We start from the raw sequence: 27843 nt of genomic DNA on the forward strand, positions 1-27843 counted from the left end.
GCTGCCCAGGAGCAAACCTGACAAGTTCTGACCCGCTGCGTCCGCACCCACCGGGAGACCTTGCTGTGCAGGAACACGCCCAGGCAGGCAGTGGCACCTAGACACTTTGCCCAGGACACTTGGCAGCACTGGGTTCCTTCAGCCATTTCCTCTTCCCACTCCTGACACAGTCTAGCCCCCAGGGGCTCCTGTACTTTTCCTTCCACCGTCTGAAGTCTATGGCACGCTTGTGTGCTGACTTCCACCTTGCAGCTCCCCGCTCCCTGTCCCCCTGCTGCCCCAGTTCCCCCAGCTCACACTGACCAGTCAACATTAGTGTATCTATCTGGACTAATTCTGTAAAACTCATAGTCTTTTAAAATATTCCATTTCCTGTATTTAAAAAAACTGCATGAATGACAAAGGCTGTACTACAGTCTAGTGAGGTAAGGTCAATAATTTTGGCTTTTATCTTTGTTTTTGGGATATCTTTCACACCATTCCTGGATTCTAGCTACACCAGAGTCACTAAACAGAGTCATTTCCACTTGTCAAACACAGGACAGCAAGTTGTCTGTTAAAATGTCTGACTCAGTAGACACTGGTCTACTGAGTCAGTGACACAGATCAGACATGGCTCTAGGTCTCTGATTTTGTCACTAAGTATAAAATCAACCACTTGCAATAAGTGCATTAAACTTAACAAAAGTTTGGTGTGAACTGGTTTTCTGGCCACGCTCTACTTTCCAGAGCCACCATGGATCCCTGCCATGAGTCCCTTGAGAGAAGAAAGGGCCATGAGGAAGAAACATTTGGGGTCTGGCTGCTTGGAAGTCTCCTTTTGAAGACTGGGGTTGTTCCGGTCAGAACTGCCAAGGATTTTCTCAGAAACCCAGGCTTTTCTAACCCCTCACCCCAGTGTGGTCCTCTCCAGAGGAGCTCCTGGGCCTGCTGCACCAAATACCCTGTGGCGATATGGCTTGGAAAGACTGACCAAGACTTTTCCTGACTGACCTCAGATTTCTCAAAGCAGGTGACCGTCATGAGGATATTATCAAAGTCGGTACAGCTCCACCTCAGCACATACATCCCCTCCTCGCTTCCTTCTTGCCGCAACTTATTGATGGCATATTCCGTGCTAGAGGGAGAGAAAGGGAAAGGGAGTAAGAGCTCATAGCAGATAACCCCACAGGATTTCCACATCTCTCACCTGACTCGAGGACTACAGACCCATCATGTTACCTGTCCTGGGTCCCGAAGTCCTGTTGAGCAGACACATGTGGCAGGCCGAGACGCCAAGAAGCCTCAAGGCCCATCAAGTCTCCGAGGTCTAGAAGAGCACTGGCCTGCCACCCAAGGCACTGAGCCTGACTTTGTCCCTGACATCCCCACACATGTGGTCTCCAGCTTGCGCAGGAGATGTCCCCACAGAGGTGATGCAGGGCTGCCCATCATACAGCGCCCGCCACAGAATGGGGTCCCTCCCCGCCATCCCTAGGCTGCCCAACTAGAACACAAGCCTCAGGAGAGCATGAATTTGGGGTTATTCTGTTCACTGCTGTATCCACAGTAACCAGAGCACACGTGGCTCACAGTAGCTACTCAGTGAATAAGTAATTGAATAATTAACACTGAATAAAAGAACAAAGAGGAAGATATGAATAGGGAATACGCCTGTCTATATTCATTTGTAACCCCAGGATCAACCAGTGCTGGCCCACAGAAAGCAGTGAACAATCACTAAATAAATCTACAAGTGAAGGCACTACATAGCCCGTGAGTGGTGCTCACTGTCGGTGAAAGAGGACTGACATGGTCAACACGTGTACGAAAGGCAGAGACCAACCGCTCCGTGACCTGGAACATCATGCCTTTGCACATGGTGACCCCTCACCTGGAAGGCCTTTTCCCCCTTCAAGGCCTGCCAAGTTCCATTGATTCTTCTAAGTTTAATCTGATCTGAATGCTGCCTACTCAGAGGAGGCAGCTGATTTTCAGCCTCCCACAGAACACAAAGTGTTCACCGCTTAGGCAAATGCTTGTGGAGGGCCTGTAGTATGTGTCAGGGCCTGCCATGGACACCAAGGAAAAGCCGCGAGCAAAAGCACATAGTGCCTCTGCCTCCATGCAGCTCGTACTCTGGGCAGCAAGGCTAGGCAGGCGAGAAACAAACGAGCCGGAAATAAAGCAAGTCATGAGGTAAGAAACTCCTCTGAAGAAAACTACAGCCCAGTTAAGGCGCCAGGAAGTGTGGTGTGGTGGAGGAAGAGGTGTTGTTACTTCACCGAAGGTAGCTGGGGAAAACTCCACTGATAAGGCGCTATCTGGGTGACATCTGAAGGAAGTGGTGTCTGTATACATTCCAGAGGAAGAGCATTCTAGGCCAAGGGAAGAGCGAGGGCCAGGGCCCTGAAGCCTAACTGTGGCTGGGATAGTCGAGGGAGGTGTTTTATTACAATGCTTGGCAGCCTGCTCTGCCTTTCTCTGTGTGTCTATCTGCCCACAAGTCTGTGAGCCTCTCAAAACTGGGGATCCCCCACCAATGAACTCGCTGTCCGCAAGTAACCAGCAGAGGGAAGAGGTGGGAACCTATCATGAGGAAAGCAGCTGAAGAGATGCTTCCCCAGACGTATTTCGGTTTGGGAAGAGAGACTCAGAAGAAATACAGCAGCTGCTCTCCTCTAAAGAACAGTCCTTTGTGAAGGAAGTACACTGAATCCCCGCTGCTTCAAATGGCAGAAGTCAAGTGGCAAGGAAGAAATGATGGAGGCAAATTTCCAACTCCCTAGCAAAGACACGTACGTTTGTAACCATCAGAGCTATAGTCTCTGGCTGCCTCGTGCAGTACTCAATGCCCCATCACCGGAGGGATCTGCATAAGGGCTACTAGGTCTGAGATGCAAGTGAGACAAGAGGTCCAAAGCCTCTTGCAGCTCTACGGCTTGGTCACCCCACTGTTCCCACCATTTATCTGGCACTTTAAGACAAGCTCACGCAGGATGCCATTGCTCACTACAGTGCAACTGGGATCCGTGTCCTATCTGTGTGTCTGGCACAGCATGGGGTTAGGAAGTGTAGCATCTTTTAGTAGCTGTAGAGAAGTGAGGGGGTTAAACTGTGAGGAGACCTCAAGGGGAAAGAAGAAAGGGTCTATGGCAGGAACCAAGGTAAGAGATGACAGAACACCTGAGCAATGGATAGCAGGGATGGAAAAGATGGCACCAACTCAGTCCTCAACACGTTCAACCAGCCCCCACCTAAACAACTGATGACCCCTGTGTCTGAGGAGGCCACATGCCCCATTACTAAAATGTGATTCTTTTCCACCAATGGCAACTGAAAAGGTACGAGAACCAACCAGATTGGACCGTGACAACCATTCTGTATGTTGTGGACGATCAATGGGGGAGCCACATCGGTGCAGAGGTAATGATGGGCATCTGCTGTGAGCCGGAAGTAGCCATCTATCAGGGACACAAAGGACAAGGCCTCTTCATGGGACGAGAGCTTCAGTTCCTGGTGAAAGAGAAGACACGGCCATGTTTACATCACGTGCCTACCACTTGAGGCAGCTGATTTTATGAGGAGGTCCACACTGACAAGATATTTAAAACACACTGCAGAACACATGACCTCAAAGTAACTGTACCCCTTGCATTAATACAGGATTTTGACTGATTAGCATACATTCTTGTCTATTATCTCCAAACTATCAGATGAGGTATGGCGTGTCTGTGTGGGAGGAAGGGCAGAATGGGCAGCTGTGGCAGGCAGGAGACCTATGGAGAGGCTGCCACCCAGGTCCAGAGGGAGGAGCAAGCCTGCCATCAGGGGTACAGTGGTATAAAAGTGGAGTTAAAAAAAAGTGGAGGAAGGAGGAGCAGAGGGTGTGCAAGTGGTACCCTGGTCTTAGCAAGGAGCAATGACTGACTCAGTACCATCAGTCCCATTTTACAGAAAAGGAAACAGAGGCACTGAGGCTTCCTCTCATACAGAGTTGGTCTAGAAAGTGAAACGCCCAGATTTTAATCCAGGAATGGTCCCAGACAATGATGAGGTTGCTAGATTAAGCCCAGAGACCTCTGAGGGTTTGGAGGAGGCAGAGAGTCTTACTCAAAGTGGGAGAGCAAAGGCAAAAATGGAGAAGATGAGAGAGGGAACTTCCAAGGAAGGAAGGTTTAAACAACAACAACAACAAACAAACAAAAAACCCCTGGAGGTGAAAACAGGTGATTTTTTTTTTTTTTTTGGCCTTGGTCATAGAGCCCTGAACAAAAATTACCCATGTGAGAGGAGCCATGGGCTCAACCAGGAACATCTTCTAGGGAAGGAAGAAGGAAAACCATTTAGAGGTTTGTCTCACAAGAACATTAAAAAGCACCGGAGCCTTCTGAGAGCAAAATGACATATGAGAATAAGACTCTGTCCACAGCACTGGAGAAAGGACAGGCTGCTGGCAGAGAAAAACAGAGATGAGAAAATCAAAGTTTCCCTGTGGATAGAAGCAACTACAAAGGATGGAAGTAAGTGGGGCTAATGACAGCTATCTTGCCAAAAGAAGGGTCTGCTGTGGACTTGTGAGCCAAGGAGGTCAAGGCCCCCACAGGGACAGATATTCAGTCAGGAGGCTAAGTGTGCCTTCTTTCATCCACTGCAGCTCCCCACAGAGCAAACGCAGGGTAGTCTGGCTTGGGCAGCCCTTCACCCAATCACATAAAAAATCAAGACCACACAAACACTTAAGTTCCCTAGAACAGAAGTCTAAATGGAAATGGAAGATGTCAAGAAGAGGCAGAGAGGAGAGATAGTGAACCTAATAACATGCTACCATCATGCTTTCCTGAAAGACCAGCAGCCAAAGTATTGCCTGATCAAAGGGCTTAGAAATTCCATGCCTAGGAAGGGACAGGGGAAAGAGATAAAGAAGAGAAAGCATCACGGTGTTAGCTGCAGGTTCTGGAACTAGTTTATGTGGGCTCAAGTCACAGTATCTCTACTGGCTATTATGGTGAAGCATAGGTAATGATCATTTTTACAGGTCACAAACTGTCAAATATTTGGCCATTTCAAATGGTTTAACCTAAGAGCTGGGGAAGTTACTTAAGCTTTTTGTGCCTCAGTTTCCTCCTCTGTAAAATGAAGATAATAACACACCCACCACCTCCAAGGTCAATGAAAATGGAAAGAGTTTACATTTGTAAAGCACTCAGAATGGGAAGTGCTGCATATAGTAAGAGCTAGTTTTTGTAAAGAAAAATAAAGTCCTGGAGAGATCACACAGTTCTTTCTCCCCACCTTCTTCCTATTCCCCACAGAGCATGCAGCTGGCAGACTCGCCAGCCCATGCAGTCCGAGGAGGCTCCAACCAAGGGGACAGGTGTGCCACCCAGGCGCCAGGCCAGACTCCACCAGCCGGGACAGGGTAGGGGCAGGCTCACACACACTGTCCCAGCTGGCTGCTTCTCCGGCTCTGGTGCGCGTCTTCAGGGTCTGACCCTGCAGAAAAGCCAGAGCATGGATGCGCAAAGTTCTTCCTCAGGGCAGTCTCTGGGGAAGAGGGTGCCTTGGGGCTGAAGTTGTCACTTTCTCTGTCTACACCTGTCCATGGTCTCCCATTTCCCCACTGGAAACACAGCCAAAATGCCTACAGCTACGATTTCTGTAAAGACTAAGAAGATCCTGCGGACACAGCATAAAATCCAGCCTCATCTCTGTAATATGCTGAATTAAGAGAACTAACTTTGACCTTTTCCCTCCCTCCGTCTCCATCTTCACACTAACATCTATCTGGACTCTTCTACTTCTCCCTTCACTTTATTTTTCACTAACAGTTTCCTGATGAAATTAACTGTTTATTGCTAAAGGGGGGAGTTAGGAGAATAGAAAGATTTAAACTACAAATAACAGCTGTTAATATTTGACTTTCCTAACAGTGTGTCTATATATATGCATACCTTTAAAAAACGTTTTGAACAAAATTGGTACTGTTCTATAGAGTTTTATATTCTGCTTTTTTCCACTTACAAAGCATCTTCCCAGATTATAAAATTTTAGCAAATTGTTTATGTAATATTCTACTACTTGGGAAGAATAGTCTTACCATTCTCCTATTATTGTATACTTGGGTAATTTTCAGTACTTTTACACTGTAAATTCCACTGGGACAAACATACTCATTCACAGACCACTGGCTTCATCTCTCATTGTTTCTGGAAAACAGCCCTAAGTTCCCAAATGGAGGGATGCATAAATACTTTCAAGGTTTTCAGTATGTGTTGCCAAACTGCTTTCCAAAAGGCAAGTTACTCTGGATGAACAGGGTGTTCATCTGTTCTAAACCAGAGCACCAGATTCGTTCTCACCACTGAGTGTTATCCTTTTGACACAGTTTTTGCCAAATCTGGGGAAAAACATGGCTTCTCCTTGGTGCTGACTACCTTCCTTCTGCGAGTGCCCCGCCTCGGCTGCCCATCCTCTCCACGTGCAGTCAGCCGTGACTTCCCCAACACAAACGTGTTTATTTTGGCAGCGTTCCTACTTCCCCTGCCAAAACTGGCCTGTCTAAATTATGTCCTTAAGTGATACCAAAAAAGAGGAAGTGAGATTGAACACCCCCCTTCCTCCATCGGAGAGTGACTAGGGTGTGCCTGACACCACAACGAGAACACCACTGTGGCCACAGCCTCCAGCCTGACCAGTCTGCTGGCATGCAAAGCGGGGCTTCCCACCGACCTCATCCTAGAGGAAGCACTGGACTCCGACTCCACAGAGAGGCCAAAGGAGCCCTTGGGGGAAAAAGCTAATGTTCACCCATCTCCTTTTCCTTCAGATCCACTCCCCTTCATGAATTAAATATTTATGCTGTAACATCTTTGGGAGGGCAGCAAACCCAAGGTAGAGACACATTGGCAAAACCAAAGAGAGGCACTCAAAAATCCCAGTGTCACTCAAAAACCAGCATTGATAATGTCAGTGAAGACAAGAGGAATTTCTGGCATTAAGGAGGAGAAAGAGACGGTCGTCAGATTTCCTCTTTAGGACAGGAACTCCATAAAGCAAGTGCCGCATCACTGTCCTCCACGAAGTTTCCCTCTCGTCACCGGATCAAGACAGAATTACTTCCCTAGCAAACTTACCATTTTTTTGTTGTCCTGCTTATTGATGCTGACCACAGACTCCTTTATTACAATGTGAGTGATTTCAGGGAAGTAAGAAAAATTGTTCCACTCTTCCCGGGTTTTGTTTTTCTCCTCATCCTTCTTGTGTTTATTTTCCAGTTTTTTCCGTTTCAGTTTGTTTTTTTCCTTTTCAACAGGAACAACCTGATAAGATGCATACGGGTGCCAGAGTTAAGTTGGCTTTCTCATTTTCTGCTGGTGAAAAAGGTTCATGCTTCTGGAAACTAAAGCAGGGCTTGCTTACGTTCAAAGAGAAGAGAGCCAGCCTGCCTAGACTTACAAAGGAACTGGGGGAGAGGCCACAGGTGGGTTTAGGATTGCAGTTTTGGGGCCAATCAGGGAATCTTGGGATTTTATACCTGGGAGGGACCTTAACGAGCACAGTGACTAAATGCTTCACATAATCTATAATGTACAAGTGAACTCAAAGAGGGAAATAACTGCCCACTAGACACGCATCTACCATCAGGTCCTCTCACTTCCGGACTGATGTTTCAACACAAGCACAGAACATGTCTTCCCAAATGTGGCTGGACAGAACCTGAGCTCTCTCCTTTTAGAACCTACCACTGATTCGCTTGACTTCCTAACAACATTCAAGTTGAAACTTTCAAAAGGAGATATGAATCCCATGCTTGAATAATCTGCTACTTATTAACTAGTTAGGTCACCAATTTGAGGCCCCATTTGCCTGTCTGTAAAACAGAGCTTACACTTCACAAGGTTCTTTGAGGATTAGGTAAATTCCACTTCACAAGGTTCTTTGAGGATTAGGTAAGTTCTCATTAAGAGTATACCTATTCTACAGAAAAAAAGCACCCGTGAAGTGTTAGGCATTGTTTTCTTAGTATGAATAAGAAGGAGAAAATAAATCTCACCATTACTTTAGTATTATCGATAACCATAATGATGATGATGGCAGCTCTAATAATTTTTGAACATTTATTACATGCTGGGCTCTGTGCTGCCATTTAGTTCTCTCAACAGCTCCGTAAGGCAGATCCCGTAAGTATCTCCATTGTACAGATGAATAATATGCAACTGATACAGGGGAAGTAATCCCCCAAGCTGGAGAACTATAAATAGTGGCACCCGGATCTGAACCAGGTCCATTTAGGTCTAAAACCCATGCTTTTAAACCACTCTTCTCCATTGCCTCATCCAGCAAATACTTCAAAAACAGCAGCTTTATATCGCAAAATCAATTACCCTATTTCATGGAGCCAGAAGTCTAAGTTCAATTCTTGGCACAGTCGCTCATTAGTTAGTTATGACCTTGAGCAAGTTTCTTAACTTCTCTGTGCCACTATATATTCATCTATAAAATAGGGATAATTGGTAGTACACTCCTCAGGGCTTTTTTTTTTTTTTCCATAAATGAGTAATACATGTAAAATGCTTAGAAAAGTACCTGGTACATGGAAGGTGCTCAGTAAATGCCTGCTATTATTATTATATGACTACATATTATATAGGCCATTGTTCTGTTTCTCTATGTCCCTACAGAACTCAATAAATGCTTACTCTGATCTACTGCTGCACGAACACAATAAAAGACACGTGGTCTCTAACCCAAACACCCTCAGCTGCTGGGGGTGATGGACATGCAAACAGGTAGTCCCAATCAGATAAACAGAACAGGTCTGTTCTGATGCACATCGGTCCGTGCTGATCAGCTACCCACCACCACTTACATTTGGTTTCTGTCTCCACTGGATTCCAAGATTTCCAGTTACCATTACTTCATAGTAGAGAACGTTTCCACTGTCGTTTGGATGAAACCAATTCATCTCATTTTCTGAAGAAATCAGTAACATGGAAGTCTCAAATATTTCTGCGCCATAATGTTTTGTCAGTGTTTCCAAGGTGGCCAGGTACTTCACCTTTAGGTCATGAGTAGATACACTGCTGTCACAAATAGTCTTGTTGTTAAATTCCTTCAGGAAATCCTTGAAAACATTATTTATCCGCATCCTGGTGAGAAGGTTCCTCTGTCTGATGGACTTATTCAATGTTTCTGGAATATATCGCTTGTAGCTAGAACAAAGTAGAAAAATAGGGCTCTCTTTCATGTCCAGGTCAGCAGAGAACAGTCCAGAAACAAACCCAAGTCTACAAATCTTCCTTCCATGTGTTGCCCCATGAGAAAGGAAAACCTATCCCCAGGGGAGTTCTTAGATGGGGTAAGCATGAGGAGAGGATAATCACAAGGAGAAAAAGGTGAATAGGGACTGGAAGAGAGGGAAAAACACATGTTCCACAAGTTTTACTGAAACGGGAATTCCTGCAAGTATCACCCAGTTTTCTGGGTCACAATGGTAGGCAGCAAAACTGACTTCATGTGTTCACTGGCTGCTGTCATTGTTCCTGCGCTCGCTGGTGCCCATATACACTGTTACTAAGACTCAGCCTCAGTTAGACAGTGGTTTGAAAGGTGTCAAGAGTGATTATAGATATTCTGTATATTCTACTTTCAGGTCTGTTTTATACTTTCTCTATAAGATCACATGCTGCTTTTATAAGAAAGGGGAAAACACACAAAATCTAAATACAAACGACTTTGCGTCTGCCATATCAAAGTGTCCTAGATGTGGTAAGTGGATTGACAAGGAAGCTGAAGGATCAGTTACTTACGCTCCTGATGATGGAAGAGTATCTATGACTAACAGTCTCAACAAGAAGAGTATGAACACCCATGAAGGGGCACAGACAAGTGGGGAGACTGGTCTGCCTATCACTGCCAGGCCTGAGATGGCATCTGGCACTGGGCAGTCCCTGATGCACAAATGCTCTCTAACAGTGGGAAACTGCAAAGTTTGGAATTTAACCCCACAAACACTGTAACATTTTATTTTTTTTTTTAAAGATTTTATTTATTTGAGAGAAAGACAGTGAGAGAGAGCACAAGAAAGGACAAGATCAGAGGAAGAAGCAGACTCCCTGTGAGCAGGGAGCCCAATGCGGAACTCGATCCCAGTACTCGGGGATCATGACCTGAGGATCATGGCAGCTGCTTAACCAACTGAGCCACCCAGGCGCCCAACACTGGAACATTTTAGATTAAGGCAACAGAGAGGAAGATTAAAGGGGAGGTGTCATTTTTCACCTTAGTCTCATGACAAAGGACCGAGGAGGTGCCCAGAGCAAAAGCCACAGAAAAAAATGAGAAGGCAGCAGCAGAGTACGAATCCAGCCCCAGCTCACTGAGGAGCAGCCCCCACTCTGTGCTCACTTCCTGCCAGACTCTGCCCCGGGACGAGAGATACATGGAGGAAATTTCTACGAGATACACAGGACGAGATACACGCTTCTGAGAAAGCGCATGCTGCCTGTCACAAACAATATAGCTCTAAATAACTCACTCTTCACAATGAGACATTTGTAAGAACTCCTTAGTAAATACACACACATTTTATAGATGGGTAGAAATTACCCAGATTGAACATGTCTTCATAAAGACTTGATCATGAATGACATTTTTAAGTAAATACAGTTTTCTTGTGGTAACATCGTTCACATCAGCCTCATGGCTCTCTGGTGAACTCTAGTTCAGGGTGCCTGTAGAACATACTGAGAAGGATGTTAACATGGGTCCTGCATAAAAGGAAGAGGGTAGGGATAAAGGCAATGCCTACCATGGGCAGAGGCACACGAGGTAGGCATGTAGCCCACCCATCTGATTGGCATCCCTAGCCCAGAGCTTTCACCCAAGTCGGCCAACATTCAGTATCAGGTCACTGTTATCATTATAACCATGCTGCCTTTTATAAATGTTCTAAACCAGATTCGGGCTCTGCAGAGAGAAGCGGTCAGCCAAAAACTGGCAGCAATTACACAGTGCCGGGTGAGGACATATAAAAATAGCACCGTCCCCATGATCAATTCTTTAGCCAGCAGGAAGATTTACCTGATGTCCTTGGGCAGTTCTGGCAACTGCATCTTCTTCATCATGGCGTAGTGGGAGATGGCCAGGACAGCCATTCCCAGACACTCGTTCTCGATATCATGCCCATCTTGCTCGGTCTTGGGGTCTCGAATGGGAGCCAGACATTTGACCAAATCATACTGTCCCTTTGGAGCAGAGATGAGAAGAAATGAACCACCACGAAGTTTCAATAGTCCACCCCATCTCTGTTCTTGAGAGGAAGGTTCCCCACACAGGGAGGTGCCACCCAGAAAAGCAGGACAGCAATGTCTACAGGAACAAGGTCTACAGCTTCTCTGGCACCAAAGCTCCTTCTTAACAGATGGGTATGGAGGGGCTCAGGAAATGTTCTCCCCAGGCTAATTCATTTGTTTAACAAATATTTACTAAGCAGTGTATTAGCTGCTGCTGAACAGCATAAACACGTGAGGCCCCTTCTCAGGACTTATCTAGAAATGATGGTGGCCAGCAGCATGGACTGGGCTCAGATAGCACCTGGGTAAGGGAGGGTGACAGCTAGCTGGGGTTGGCTCTCTGGTCCTGCAAACATATGCTGAGATATCCTAGCCTGGGAACTAAGTGTATGACAGGCATGGTACCACACCCCGTTCTGAGGTAGACTTAGAGAAAGGGGAAGGAATCCACATTTTACAGTGCATCATTACCACAGAGAAGTTTATCAGCATGTGCTGTTTAAGTTCTAGTAGTGAAATGTCTCACCAAAATATGCCCCCTTCCCTGGTGGAGGGGCACAGCATTCCAAGAGCCAGTGAGGGCTTCAAAAACAAAAAAGAAAACTAAAAATCAGTACCTGCCACTTGTCTTGTACAGAGTAATGACAATGATGTCAGTGCTAACTCCCCTTTCTTGAACCCTAACCTCAGTGCTTGACACTGTGCTAGGTTTCTTTTTATTTACTGTTTCACTTAATCTTCACAACAGCCCTATGAGGTGGATGCTGATATCATCAGCTCTACCTAACGGCAGAGGAATCTAGGGTACCCAAGGGTTAAATCCCTTCGCTCACTCATTTGGTAATTACTGATTACTGAGAACCAATTATGGACCACATGTCATTCTAGGTGCGGAGAGATACAAAGCAGTAAGCCAGACTGCATTCCTGACCTCAGGGAGACTCTGTGCTGAGAAGAAAGAATAAACAGAAATAGAGAGCACGAAGCAGCCACAAGAGACAAAGTCAAGTGGAAAGACAGAGTGCCATGGGAGCCAGGGATCCAGAAAGTGGTAGGGGACAGTCAAACCCGATGTGACCCCAGTGCTCTGGATCTTCAACACTGCGCTACAGCCACACTAACCTTACTAACCCCAAGTGCACGGAATTCTTCGGCCTTTCTCTAGCTGGAACAGAGGCAGACGTGAAGTCTAGGGGCGGTGTTTGTACAGAAGTAAGACACTCACTTTCCCTGAAGGAACTTCAGTTTAGTGGTTTCTGGACAGAGGCTTCTCACTGCTGCAGTTCCTCTTCTTTCCAAGATAGGACTGCTTATTTCTCTCACGTACGAAAAGGACACTGTTCACTTCCATAAACTCCTAAGGGCCAACAACAATCGTCTCTGCCAGCAATGTGTGAAGAGCAGAACAAAATCTGAAACTATTTTGTTTGGCTGTGATTTTCTGTAAACATCACCATATAACTACCTTAACTAACTCATTCCTGAACCTCTCGAAGGTCAGATTCTAATGCAATACTTATTCTTGGAAGTATGGCACGCCCTTCCCTTGAATATATAAAACTGGGAGATTGAACAAAAAATGATCCATCTGAAAATGGCCAGTTTGTTTTATTTTTTCCACACACTACCTGCCCGGGGCTGTGCATTTCTGTTGTCTCTAAGGCCAATCCTAAGGTATGTATGAAATGGGAATCAAATGCAACCAGAAACTAAAGCTGTACAACAGTATATAACTCGGACACAAAAATCACATGTGAAAGTGTATCTTAAAGAAGTAATACGACACATGTACAAATACACGTGGAGGCTGTCCATAACAAACTGTTACTATAACGATGATAGCATAATAGGGAAAACTTTAGAAAAACCAAAAACGTCCACAAAGAGGAGATGAGTTAAATAAATGAGGCCTCTCCCTCTGGATTACAGCCTCATACTCACTTCCTACCTGCAATCTCCAGAGCCATCTCCAAAAGAGAATGCCTAATTCCCACCCCTTCTCCAACCTGCTGCTCTCTGCCTTCCCAATGTAGGGAAGGACTCCATTCTTTATCAAACACTGCCCCAGATCATCTTTGTTACTTCACATTCTCTCCCTTTCCACAGCCAATCCATCAGCAAGTCCCATCAAGTCTATCTCTGGAACTGCAGCTCCACCCATTTTTCTCCAATCCTCCTTCCACCACACGAGGCCAAACCAGCATCTTGCTCTCACATGATCAGCTCGTTGTCAGTCTTCATAGTCTCACTCCTTATTTATCACTCTCCTCTCCTGCAGCCACGCTGACTCTCCTCTCAACTCCTGCCTGCCTCAGAGCCTTCGCACATTCTGTTCCTTCCCTATTAGACTCTTTTTTTTTTGTTTTTTAAAGATTTTATTTATTTATTTGAGAGAGAGAGACAGTGAGAAAGAGCATGAGCGAGGAGAAGGTCAGAGAGCGAAGCAGACTCCCCATGGACCTGGGAGCCTGATGCGGGACTCGATCCCGGGACTCCAGGATCACGCCCTGAGCCGAAGGCAGTCGTCCAACCAACTGAGCCACCCAGGCGTTCCCTTATTAGACTCGTCTAACCAGGGAGATTTTGCCCTGCAGGGGATATCTGGCAGTGTCTGGAGACATTTTTGGTTGTCACACCTGGTGGGGGATGACATCTAATGACTGGAGGCCAGGGGTGTGGGTAATTATGCTACAGTGCATAGGGCAGTCCCTCACAGCAAAAAAATCCAGCCCAAAATGTCAGTAGTGCTGCTGCTGAAAAACTACAGCCAAGAAATACTTTCCCCTCTCCTTCCTGAGAACTGCAGACTCCTTGTTCTTCCAGATTCAGCACAAGTGCCACCTCCTTAGAGACCTTCTCCGATCTTTAAATTAGATCTTCCCACTCCAACCCCCTTCCCATATTCCCTATCACAAAAGCTTTTTCCTTTGTGGCACTTCTCACAATTCTTATGTATTACCTATGTATCATTTCATTTGCTTATTTGTTTTCTGTTTGTCTAACTTGGTTTCGTGTCTCCTGCTTGCAGAGACCATGTCTGCCTTGTTCCACAGAGTACTCACAGTACTGCAGTGAGGAGTACACAGACACCCAGCAGTAAGTATCTGCTGAATGACTGAGTGATTAGGAAGTCATTAAGACAAAGATCTATATTTCTTTTCTTTTTTTTTTTTTTAAAGATTTTATTTATTTATTTGACAGAGAGAGAGATCACAAGTAGGCAGAGACGCAGGCAGAGAGAGAGAGGAGGAAGCAGGCTCCCTGCTGAGCAGAGAGCCCGACGTGGGACTCGATCCCAGGACCCTGAGATCATGACCTGAGCCGAAGGCAGCGGCTTAACCCACTGTGCCACCCAGGCGCCCAAAGATCTATATTTCTAATTGACAGCTGAAATATCATCAAGAGGATGGATTAAAAAAGCAATTAATGAAATGGTATTTTCAAAAACTACACAGTACATAATAAAGACGTGTATGGCAAAATCAGGAAGCATATCACCAAAAATATTCATTATCTCAGATAGGGTAATATAATTTAGGTGACTCTAACTTCTCTTTTTTTGTCTAGCTTTGAATCTTCCTACCCTACTATTGCTGTGACTCAGGGCAGCCACCTCCTTCCTCCCCGAACATTACTGCCTGCTGAGATGTCCCCACCTTTGCCCACTGAACTACACCCTCCCTCGCTTGCAGCATCCCTCTGCAGCTCCATGGGAGGCACCGCAGGTGAGAAGGAAAATGATAGGAGATGAGGGGAAAAGAGAGGAAGAGGGAAGAGTGAAGCCTCAAAACCCACAAGTGGGACAACTAGCCCCCAGGCACTGAATTTGCTGCCTTTCTCCACCTCATCTCAGGTTGAGTCCAAGGACAGCAAGGCCTGCCCACAGAGCGAGCCCCACATCCTAGCTCCCAACCAGGTCAGCTGCCCAAGGGAATGTGAACCCTGTGATTCCCGACCCACCGTGGGAACTCCAGGTTCTCCTGGGCCCAAACTTCTTACCTGAGCAAACAGATATTCCAAAGAACTGGCATCAAGGAGAGGGGTTGCATCTGGGACTTTTTTTTTCTCATAGCCATTTTTCTGCTTCTTTGGAGAATGTCGCCATACAGACTGCTCATTATCATTGGTCCCATGCCAGTTGGTGAAATAGAACCTGGAAGGCAGGAAAATAAATGTCAATTTTGGGAAAGGGGACCTCGGAACACATGGGAGAGGTGTCCTGATTGTACCCACAGTGCTTGGTGCTGGAGGCTAAACTTGCCTGAAAAGCAAGCAGACAGACCGACCTTTCAGCTGCGGAACACTTCACTGGTTATAAAGTCCTTTTTCTTTTCACTCTTACAAACACTCTGTGAAGAGCATCCTGCCAGAACCTGTCTATGACTCAGGAAGATAAAGTGACTTTCCACTACATCTTCCTAAATAGGAAAATACAGCTGACTAGAACCAGAAGTTGGCCCAGCCACTCCCTTCACCTTTAATAATGCCATCCTGCCTTGAATCCAAGAACGATTTTATGCCCATTTCAACACTTCGGCTCAAACATTTTTTAAGTTTCCTTGTATAATCAATATATACAGTTAATATGGCTGTGGCTCCTATTTCCCAGACCGCTGTTATTAAATTGATAGTTTATCTTACAATAAAGTTAAAGTAGAAGAAATACATGAGCACTACTACAACCATCAGTTTCCAGTGGTATGAAGCTAATAAGCACTTTATGCCATTTCATCCTTACAGCAACTGCGCAAGGTAGATTCTGCTGTTTCTATTTTACAGACGAGGAAAACTAAGATTCCAAGAAGCTAGGTGACCTGAGAACAAGCCTGTTCTCTTAACTACCGCTTGCCTCTGCCACCTATGAGAGAAACACAGCAAGCTCTGGGATGTGTGAAATTGACTAAGCCAAGCTGCTGCGGCCCATCTCTAGAGACTCAGCTGGTACCCAGGTCTTTCTCCCATGACATGCCCAGGGGCTGACCAAAAACAACTATGGTAGGAAGAAGCAATAAATAAAATTTCTTCCCCAAAAGTGCTACCACTAAACTCAGACATCCGTCACTGAGCTATATTTGCAAAGCTTACACACACCAGGCCCTGTGCCAGACTGGGATTCAAAGGGCATAGTCCCTAGTGCTCTGGAGTTCCTTGTCTATGTGTGTATATATGGCAATCGGTCAAATCTAACAACAGCAATGAAGTAACATAAAAGGGGCATGTCTCATAAGGAGGATAACAACACTGTGACTTTCATGCAGCCCAGAGTTTTTCCTTCATAAAAAAATATTCAAGTTATATTTCATATCTGTGTTGATATAAAGATTAATATAATCCAGGCTACATTACATTCATTTTTTTTCTCTGATTTTAAAAGAAATTAAAGCACTTTTGTGAGTCCTTAACAATATTATGAGGCCTAGGCACTGTGCCTAATAGATAAGTTGTCCCTGGACAGAAGAGAGGCTTTGATGAGGTGCCAAAGGAGGGAAAAACTGCCCTCCACTGCCAGGGGAAGTGGCAGGGAAGGGAGGCAAGGGCTGGGAAGAGAAGCTGGGACCACTATAAATAAATGCCAGGATTTAGAGCCAGCACAGTACACAGCTGGCAGAGAAGACTGCGAGGCTAGTTCATGTGAGGCAGGATATCCACAGACAAGCAGATGCCTATGGCAATAGTCTGGACAATGCCGTGAGCTCTGTGCAGGCAGAAGCCTCAGCTGTCTTGTTCAGCATTGAACCCCCCATCATACAACAGACACTTAATACATGATTGTTGGAAGAATAAACGACAAATAAACGGACTAGTTCGAGAAGCCGCAATTAATATGGAAAGGGAAGGGTGGATAAGGAAGTTCCTATAAAAGTAAAATTAACATTTTAAAACTTTCCTGGATTCTATATAGCCCATCTTCCCTGTAATTTACGAAAGTGACTGAGAATCTGACAGTGGGTTTTGGTGTGTCTCACTCACACAAAGAACCATATATCCATGGGGCCCGTGTGTGGCATGAACCACAGCAGTGGGACTGTCCTCTCACTCTCCTATGCGAGGTGATCAGGCCCTGGGAACGGCAGAGGCGTGAGGCTATCAGCTGAGGAAGAGGCCGGCATTTATGCTCTCACCAGACTGAGGAGTCTACTCTTCAAGGGCAGGACAGAGCCCAGGACAAGAGGACTCAATGAGGATCAGTGATCTCAGGAAAGCAGAAAGTAAGAGGTCAATGGGTGCTCCCAACTGAGTAAAATAAAGGAAGAGCGGAGACTGGGGGAGAAAAAAAAAAAAATCCCATGAGAACACAGCCAGCTCCTCTGGCTACCAAGTCAAGTCCGAAACAGAAAGTTTTTGTCATTCACATAATTAGCAGACATCTGCTATGAGTTCTAGGGATCTGCACGGAAGGAGACAGGTGAACAGGTCTAAACAGGACGATGGAGAATAGTAGTGAAGAAATTCTGAACGTTTACCCCGTGCTAGGCACTCCTTACGCAAACATTCAAAGCATGGCTCGCAAAGAAGGCATGCAGACAGGTAAATTCTGTGTGGCAGTAGAAGACGGTGGTGATGAGAAAACGAGAGTTCTGTGCAATATGGAAAGGCACCTGGGAGAAGGGGTAAAAGGATCTCCGGGATGGAGGAGGTTGCTCAAAAGAGAAGCACGGAGGACAGCTTCTCTTTGAACCAGTCCAAGGCACGGTCCTCTTCTGCCATATCCCACTCAGTCTCTATGAGAAAGAGTCCTCAGACCTGGTAAAGCCAACAGCCCAACCTACCCTCTTTGCACAGAACATCATCTTCAATCAATTCTTTGAGGCGGTTGTCTGAGCCCTGTGGGACCAGCTTTGATTTGGAAATCTTTTGGCAAGATGTTCAGACAAGATGAGACTGAGGGAATCAAACTAATGGGCAGCTTTGCTACCTCAGTAATGGCTAAGCAGAGCCTAAAGCAAGGCTGGGTCTCTAGAAACTGCCCATGGCCAAAGCCTTCTATTTAATAAAATGACGAAACAAAAAACAAAAACCTTTAAATCAGTAAGTACCAAAATCAACACCTTCCTAATTCTGTCCTAGTAGGACAAAACCAAAAGGTACCTTGAAAAGAGAAACTCTATACTTTGTTTTAAATTCAAATGTAATTAACATACAGTGTTATATTAGTTTCAGGTGTACAATATAATGATTCAACAATTCTGTAACATTCCTAGAAGAAAACACAAGCAGTCATCTCTCTGACATCAGCCTCTGAATGTTTTTTTCTAGGTAGGTCTCCTGAGGCAAGGGAAACAAAAACAAACTGAATTACTGAGACAACACCAAAACAAAAAGCTTTTGCACAGGCAAGAAAAACCCTCAACAAAACAAAAACACAACCTAACAAATGGGAGAAGATAACTGCAAATGACATAGCCAATAAGGGACTAATATCCAAACTAAAGAACTTCTACAACTCAAAACCACATAATAAATAATCCAATTAAAAACTGGGCAGAAGACACGAACATTTTTCGAAGACAACATACAGATAGCCAACAGACACATGAAAAGATGCTCTACACTCCTTTTCAAAATTAATTATCGGGGCGCCTGGGTGGCTCAGTGGGTTAAGGCTCTGCCTTCAGCTCAGGTCATGATCTCAAGGTCCTGGGATGTGGTCCCACATCGGGCTCTCTGCTCAGCAAGGAGCCTGCTTCCCCTGCCTCTGCCACCCTCTCTGCCTACTTGTGATCTCTGTCAAATACATAAATAAAATCTTAAAAAAAAATTAATTATCAAGATGTTCATCAAACTTGGGCCACACACAAATGTCCCAAATTAGAACATGCTAATGGAAAAAAAATAAAGAATGGCATAAATAAATATAGTATAACAGCTGCGTAGATTCCTTTTCAAAATGGCGTGGAGGAAGGACACAGGAAGGAAGAGGGAGGGAGAGAGAGATAAAAAGATAGACCTATCAAGGAGATACGCCTTCCTTGCAAGTTTTTGAGAAAATTACATTACAAATGACTGCATATTCTAAGTTTACATACAGATATTATACACAACAAATTCTCCCTAGGTTTCTATTTCTTTTTACTAATGGATAGTAAAAGATCAAGCAAATATTTTTTTTCTTAAAAAGGAATAAAACATAGGCTTATATTAAGATATATTATTAAAAGAACTATTAAAAGCATTATCTAAAGACAGAAAATTAAAATTGAAGCACAGAGTATTTCCCAAAATAGAGCTGGGATTTCACTAAAATAGTCACTAACATTTGTTTTGTATTACACCTTCTTTAATGGTGAGATTATGAGGTTTCAAAGTTTTTGTAGTTTGTTGTAATGCAAATGTTTTAGCTTTGGGTGGGATCTTTTTTCCAAGTTCAAAGAGCCTGTGGTAACAAAGCAATATCCTGTTGAAAGCGCAATGTCAGGTACAAAGTCGAGGTGCCAAAAAATGAAGTAGCCCAGCACTTCCTGGCAGCTAACCAAACAAGGAGGAGGCGAAGATAACTAGCTTTTAATGGTGAGTGAGGGACACACACACTCAACAAAGACCAATGTCTCAAGGAGGGCTCTGGGGCTGACAAGAGGATTCACTAGGTGTGTGACTCTGGGTAACTCACTTCTTCATTTGGGACACAGTTCTCCCCTAAACAACTGCAGTAGTTGAATTAGGTAAACTCAGGTCTCATCCAAGTCCCCAATTCTACCATTCCAGATTCTGAGCCAAGTGGAGAGATCTACAAGGAAAGACTAGAACATGCCCACTTCCTGGACTGCCAGCTGCAAAGATACATTTTAATGCTGGATCACAGAGCCAACCCGAGGCCACAGAAAGAAAGATTACACTTTGAAAAACAAATCCAAATATAGTCAGGAGGCTCAGCTGGGTGGAGTGAATGTTACCCTAAATCTGGGGCATGAAATCTCACATGCTACACACCTTTCCCCTTTAAGTGAAACCTTGGGTGAGTATAGAAAGAAGAAGAAGAAAAAAAAATGTCAGCCCTAGGATGATTACCAAAGAAAGATCTGGTTCAACTACCGCTGAGAAAAGCACCCAGGCCAGTCTGGAATGTTAACAACTCTAAAAACTTCCCAAAGGAAACAGCAGCTAAGATATTGGGGAGAGCCTCCCAGATCCCCCAGGGCTTTTCCAGCTAGTACCTACATTCCATTAGCACCTGAGGGAATCCACAGATTTTATCACCTCTATGTAAATTAAGGTGCTTTTCAAAAAGAATTCACCCTTTTTATAAATTAAGTACACATTCACTTGTGCTTAACTAGTATCTAACAGAACTATTTTCAATTCTGGGTACAGCGCAAATGGGCTTATAAACTCAAGACCCTACAGTGAAGTACTGACTATGCCACCCTGGGAGACTACATGACATCTAAGAAAGTCTAAGATACAGGAAACAAGGCAAGTACTTTACTCATCAGAAGAAAAACTTGGGTCCCACCCACTAGATAAAAATCCTCAGGGAGTGGATCACAACATCTACCCCTTGAGAGCAAGACCAACGTAGGATTTCTAGGGAACCCCTTCAAGTGGTGTTTCTCAAGCTTTTTAGCTGGAACTTTTAAGAAGAAATCATTTATTGCATCATGACCTGGTACATACTTCTTCATATCTCAAACAGAAGCTGTGAAAAAACAATACTCTTAGGATATGTGTGTACGCCAGTATTACCTATTCTCGCCTGTTCGTTTTTTTGTGGGTTCTTTTTTTTTTTTAATAAGACAAATTCTGGTCACAACTCACTAAATTAAATTAATAACCATGATTCACTGCTTGAAAAACTCTGCTGTAGGATACTAATTCTATTCAAAATACCCTCTGCATCATAACGATGTCTTTTCTAAAATGTGGCAGATGGCGGTGATCGAATTCATCTTGAATTGTATCTCAAATACTGAAAAAGTCCTTTCTAAGACCAAGCAAATACAAAACTCACCAATTACAAAATGACTATAAATCTTCCCAGTAAGTGACTCAGGGCTTCGGGCTGACTGTCACACCCCCACAAGAGGCAGCCAAGCGGGCCCCCATACCTCATCCGGTAGTGGAGCCGGAGGGATGTCTTGTCGTCAACAGTGATGGCGCGATTCGGGGCATACCAGAGCTTGCTGTTCTCATCATACAGGGCAAAGAGGTTGTGACACAGGGGAGAGATACCTGGGGATAGGTAAAGAACATATCAGAAAATTAAAGACAGATACATTAGGCCATTTGTTCCTGAAGCAGGATGTAAGAAAAGACAAGGAACTCTATCTGAAGAATCTAGGTCACATTTTTATCCTTTCAGGGCAAATATGACTTCCAACCATGTTTAATCAGGCAGTTTTAATCATGATAATTTAGAACCATGGCTCCCCAGGAATATGTACTATAGCTCCTGGCAAACCAGATAAAACCCATTTGAAAATAAAAGTCTAATGGTATTTCTCATCACGGTGTCTATGACAGTCTTAACAAATCCTGCCTAAAAGAAAAAACATGCCAGCCCACATTCCCAGATCCCACCTTGCTAAGGGCAGGCACCTTGCTAATCCCAGAAACATTCTTGGAGTTCGGGAAATCCCCAATCTGTCTCGTACAGAAATGTTTTACCAATTCTAACACACTCCGATTATGCATTAAACATGCAAAGAAGTTCCTGGCAGTAGTACACGAAATCATGAGTTAGAATAAATAACCAAATTGATTTTTGTCAGTGATAAAAATCTATTACCATTAATAATAAATACACTTCTTAAGTACTCTGTATAGTTATCATAAATATTTTTTATTAGTAGCCAATAATAAGAAGATACATGCTTAACAAAAGTGGTCCTATAGTGCTCCCCTGCCTCCCCCCACCACCAACTGCCTCCTTTGATACAGGAAGGGTTAAAAAGACAAAGGAGATCCCCAGGCCAGGAAAGCACCTTTCCACTTACTTCTGAGCCCATAATTAAAATTACACATACTTGTGATCTAAAAGCATGAGGGAAGGGAAGAAGGTGGTGATTGCACATACTCAATTATGACTGATATTTTCATGCATGACCAGGCCTCAAGCTAAGATACAGTCAACTTAACTGAAAAATATATGGAAATATAAGGTAATCGGCACTTCCCAAATCAGACCTCTGAAGCGAGACAGACACTAACTGGGACCCTCACCGCCCCGCCCATCCATTTAGCCACCAACTCTCTCCAGCACACACACACACACGGCATGAAGATGCAACAAATGCCTTAGCATCTTGATGCCCCCTCACTGGAAGCCCTCAATTCCTTCTGCTCAAGGTATCTGGACTCATCCCTCAGAAGTCCCTTACAACAGAGAAGATTGGGGTAAACTTCAAAGAGCATTTTTCTTTGGGAACAAAAGCAAACGAGTTCTAGATCCAATATTATTAAGACTATGTTTTAGGTATACTATAGTTGTTCATTCATGAATTGGCCCTTCTGAACCAGCCTGGAAACCCAGCCTCTACTCACAAGTACGTAGATTTGAATGTGCACTGACACGTACATACTGAAGCGTAATTTGTAATCAACAATATGTATTCTACCATAGGTCTGACTTTAATACTATTCATACTTATAAATAGGAAGATCAAAGATAGCTTTTTATACAAAAGTACTGAATAATGGTAACAACAACACTAACATTTACTGAGAGTTAAGTGTCAGGCATCAGGCTAACACACTGTACACTGATTATCTTTTAATCCTCTTGACACTTAATGAGGTAATTAATATCTTTGCAATTTTACAGGTGAAGGAACTGTGGCCTCCCGAGATTTAGCCTAATTCAAGGCTACTCGGCTAATAAAATGCAGACTTACGATTCAAACCAAGACAGAGGAAGTAAAATAACGAGAGCTGAAAGAACAAAAAGAGACCATATCTTTAATGGACAACAGAGAAGAAAACAATACTGCCTCTAAATACTACTTACTATAATAATAAGCAGAGCTATAAGAACATGTGGCATTCTGTACTCATACACTTTTAAAATTAATAAATGTTTGCAACACTCCCCTGAGTCAGTTATTAAAGAGCCCACTCATTCTCTCCAGACTGGGCTTGGAAGCCGGTGCCCTACACGGACTGGCCCTGAGCCAGGACCTACAGCAGACTCAGTGGCTACATCTGCCTGCGGACTCAGGCTCTCTCCCCTCTTCTATAGCAGCAGCCCCTTGCTCTCTCATAAACTGCAGCCCAGCAATTCTGTACAAACACCATGGCGGGGCTAACAGAATAAACACTATAAACCACACCCCAAGGGAAAGGAGAAAAAAACACCACCTTAAAAAAATACATTAGAAGCAATAATTTACATCTAGTTGTTTTGCTAATTACAAATCCTTTTCAAGCTGTTGTCAAAAGCTGGTTCCTTATATACTTCGCTATCTAGTCAAAACAACTTTAGAAGATTAATACATTTCCCCCCTAATAATTTATATAGCTCAGCTGATTTTATGTAATGTTGTGTTTAGTTAGTAAGGGCCCACTACACTCTTCCCTGTAGCACCAATCTCTCCCCTTTTATTGGAACTCTGGTATTTAAAGCATTTGAGGCAAATATATATAGATAGATATATATATCTATATATATGGGTTCCTAGATAAGCTGTATCATAAACTAGGTAAGTATTTCTTGAAATGTCTCCACTATCCCAATATAATTGTCCTGAGGGCTAAAGATGATATATAAATGAAACACGGATCAGACCACTGGACATCATCACTAGTCATAGCATCATCATAAAATAGTTTTTGTTTTTTTTTTTAGAAACAGCTTTATTAAGATATAATTTATATATTATAAAGCCTACCCATTTTACTGTAAATTTCAGTGAATTTTAGTATATTTATAGTTATACAACCATGACCACAATCCCAATAGATCAGATCATATATTTATGTTTCTATGATTTAACTTTACTAGTCATAAACAAGGATGTAGAAAAAAGCTATGATGGATTCCAAGTTCAAAGGATAACAAAGAGGGCTTCATTTTGTTATTCAGTTTGGTTTCTCACCTTCCGAGGGCAAGAGGCTAACTTAAGTAAGACAGGTTCAGATGGAGGGGGGGAAAAAAAAAAAAAGACCATGTTGTTCACAGCCTCACTGCCCTTTTTACAAGCTGGCATTCTGACCAAGCCACAAAGTGACACTCAACTTCTCACTTCAAGTCAGAATCATGGGGGAGGGAGCAGATTAAAGTGGCGAAAGGAAGGATCACACTTTTCAGAAGAAGTTTTGAACAATCATTCAGATATTGAGAGATGCCATTACTGAGCCTGTAACTTTGTACTCCCTGTTTTTATTCATTTAGTGCTGATATGATTCCAGTTTCCTAGAGAAATAAAAACTGAGCCTCCACAGCAGGCAAGCATCATTCCCTGGTATCCCAAAGTCATGAGTGACAGAGCAAAAACAAGACATTTTACGATCAAAAAGTGAAAAGTTAAACTTCCAAAATTAAAATCACTGGCCTACAGTCAAATGCAAGTAAGTGGCAGAGGCAGAGCAGAACCCACACAGCAGAGTTCCAGGGTGGGGGGTGTGGGCAGAGACACTGGGATGCACCTGCTGGGCAGCGGAAATGAGCCCCGGGCAACCTGTACTCACAGCATTCCTGCGCAGCCCTGATGCAGATCTCCTCCGCAGTGTACTCTCCGCTGCCCAGCCGGAGGGGCTCCCTATCAGAAAGATAGAAGAGCACTTCCACTCCTGGCTCGGGGGCCTCCAGATTCACCTCCGTCTTCTTAGAGCTCCTCATTTTAGCACAGAAAGCCATGGCATTGCAGTCCTCTTTTATATTTAGATACTGTAGTGGAAGGAAAACAAGACTGTGTGGTCATTCTATGTGCTAAAAGTTCGAGTGGTGCAAGAGAATGTCAGGAAGGTAATGGAAGCAGGCAGAACTACCTCTCAAGCAAGTTAAGTACCTCTCCCTGCACCTTCCCTCTCTGAAAATCAAACGCATCAGAAGGTATAAGAGGTGAAACCATCCACTCTAATTACACACATAATCCATTATGCATTCTAATTATGATTAGATCATGTTCTCAAAAATCAGAATAATTTTAGACACAGCCTAAATTTGTTTTCTTTATCGGCACACAAGTAGTAGTTGAAAAATGTGGCTCATTCTGGAACCACTGATGTTAATGCTGCAGCTAGCTCTACCAGAATCATTTCACTTCTGAATTGACCCATGGCACAGATCAAATGGTCTTTTAACTTTGTCTATCTCCCACTAACCAGGAAGCTCAGTGAGGGCATGAACCATGTCTTTTCTATCCTCATGCCCCCTGAGTCTAGCCCAGGGCTGGCTCTGAGATGGCACACACAAAAGGACTACCAATTCGGGTTCATGAGCCATATGGAAGTGTCTTGAAAACTAATGAACAGAGCCAGGTCCCTGTCACTCCATGGGCAAGTAGGAGGATGGGCAGCACTTTGTGACAGGAGAATGAGGGCTGGAAGCCTTGCTTTGAAGAGGTCAGAACTTGCTACTGAGAGACTCGTAAATAAGTCATTCACCTCTGCTCCCCACTAAAGGAAGGGTAACAAGGATCAAAGAGCCAGGCTCAGCTACCTAGCCTTAGATGAGGCAGAAAGTAGGGGGAACAAAGGAAAACCCTATACATTTTTTCTTCCCCTCACTCTGACACCAATCACTTAGACACAAACTAACTTCTCTGACCCCAGGTTTCTACTTTCCTTCTGCCTGCCAACCCAACCTTCACTTGGCCCTCAAAGTAATGTCTCTGTAACACATATCAGACCCTCCAAAGGCTTCCCATTAATCTACAAGTGTCATCTCAAACTCCTCACAGAGCCCCTCCATTGCCTGCCAGCTAGCTCCCCACCCCACTCCCCCAACCTCATCTTCCATTACTCCTAGCCTCTGACTTCACACCTGAAACCAACAAAGCTGCCATTCATCGTTCTCGTCACTCCAGCTCCCTCCCCATCCTGTTTTTCACACCTTCCTGCCTTTGGTCATCCTGGTTTCTCTACCAGGAATACCTCCCCACTTCATCCTCTTCATGGCAAGCTGCAATTTTCTTTAGAGCTCAGCTTGGACATTACCTCCTCCAAGGAATTAGGAACCTCCATCCCATCCCCTAAGTTAGATGCCCTCTCCCAAGATCACCTCACTGCACTAACCACACTGGGTTATGACCATCTTATGCACATGTCTGTCTCTCTCAATCATATATGCTGGGAGTTTCTTAAGGGCAAGGACCATGTCACTCATCTAGTGACATCATAGATACTCCCAGTACCTAGCACAGAACCTTACATTTAATAGGTGCTTGCAGAAAGGCCCAAGGAAGCTCCTCCAAACAAGACAAGTCAAAGAGTACGGACAACAGCCACAGGTCTTTTCACCAAACTCATGTGCTTGTTTATTAGCTGCCCTGGTGAGGCAAGATACTTACAGTAAAGACACGAATCAGATATGCCTCAATGGTACAACTGAGAGGCACTCAATTTTACTTGTTTCATCTTGAAAACCAGAATCTTCCAGAACACAGGCTGTAAGACTAGCTCATAACTTACCCTGAGGGTTCAGATCAACTGTCAAGGAAGAAAGTTTTTAAACCCAACACTGAAGCTCCCAACTCCACCCCACAATCTAAAATAGAAAACAAAACAGCTGCAGTCTGCTTTACAATGTAAAATAAGCCTTTGTCATTGAGATCCTATAGAGGTGTGGCATGGGAAGAACTCAGAGATGGGGTTATACCCTTTCACCCCAAGGAAATGATCAGGTAAGTATACAAATTATATATGTACAAGGTGTGGCACCACTTAAAATAAGAAATACCACAACTGACAATGTCCAACAGGAGATGAAACAAAACGAGAACAATCAACATAAGAGATTACTATACACCTGTTAAAAAAGGTGAGATAAAGCTACATGAACCCAGACTGGCAGACATACAGGACATACAGCAAAGTGAAAAAAGCATAATGTGTATAATATGACCCTTTCAGTCATGCATATGCATTATATGGAAAAACATACAATAAACTATTAAAGTGCTGAATATCTAGGAAGGATTATAAGGGAAGTTTACCTTTTACTTTGGAATTCCTATACTTCCATACTTGTGATTTTTAAACCAGCACACTCAAATTTGGAAACAAACAAAAATTAAAATACCGATACTTTAAAAGTAAAGGATAATAAGGGTGCATAGCCCTGTAAATCCAAGATCAGTATCATTATTCTTTCTAAAAGCTATTTTCCTTTTGGGCCTTCTTTAAAAATACGCAAATGTATATACCTGCATTTATTCGGCTGTCCAAAGTCCTCCAAAAAGCAGACTGGATTTTCTTCTCTACTTTCCAAAGTCCGTTTAGAGCTGAGCTAAAAAACAAGGATAAATAAATAAATCAGCTGCAGAGGTAATTGCATCAGAAAGTAAGAGGACACTTTTATTAAGGAAGCAGCCCAAACCATAAGTGGCCAGGAAAAAGCATTTGGGAGGAAGAAGGAAAAAAAAATTGGTGAGGACACTGAGAGGACAGAAAAGCATCTCAGAAGATGGTATTT

The 27843-nt window shown here is 43.9% G+C and overlaps 1 protein-coding gene across 1 annotated transcript in view; it reads right to left on the reverse strand.

Moving 5' to 3' along the window:
* The window catches only part of JAK1 (Janus kinase 1), a 125393-nt gene that overhangs the window by 21824 nt on the left and 75726 nt on the right, over positions 1-27843 (reverse strand). The window contains exons 2-10 of the mRNA XM_044238377.1: positions 27575-27657; positions 24897-25095; positions 21320-21443; positions 15276-15429; positions 11065-11228; positions 8852-9194; positions 7116-7301; positions 3338-3495; positions 994-1117 (exon numbers count right to left, since the gene is read on the reverse strand). Coding sequence (XP_044094312.1) covers positions 994-1117; positions 3338-3495; positions 7116-7301; positions 8852-9194; positions 11065-11228; positions 15276-15429; positions 21320-21443; positions 24897-25095; positions 27575-27580 — 1458 coding nt within the window. The 5' untranslated portion in view covers positions 27581-27657. The remainder of the gene's footprint in view (positions 1-993; positions 1118-3337; positions 3496-7115; positions 7302-8851; positions 9195-11064; positions 11229-15275; positions 15430-21319; positions 21444-24896; positions 25096-27574; positions 27658-27843) is intronic.

The sequence above is a fragment of the Neovison vison genome, chromosome 2, assembly GCF_020171115.1.
Source record: "Neovison vison isolate M4711 chromosome 2, ASM_NN_V1, whole genome shotgun sequence".
In the NCBI taxonomy this organism is placed as follows: Eukaryota; Metazoa; Chordata; class Mammalia; order Carnivora; family Mustelidae; genus Neogale; species Neogale vison.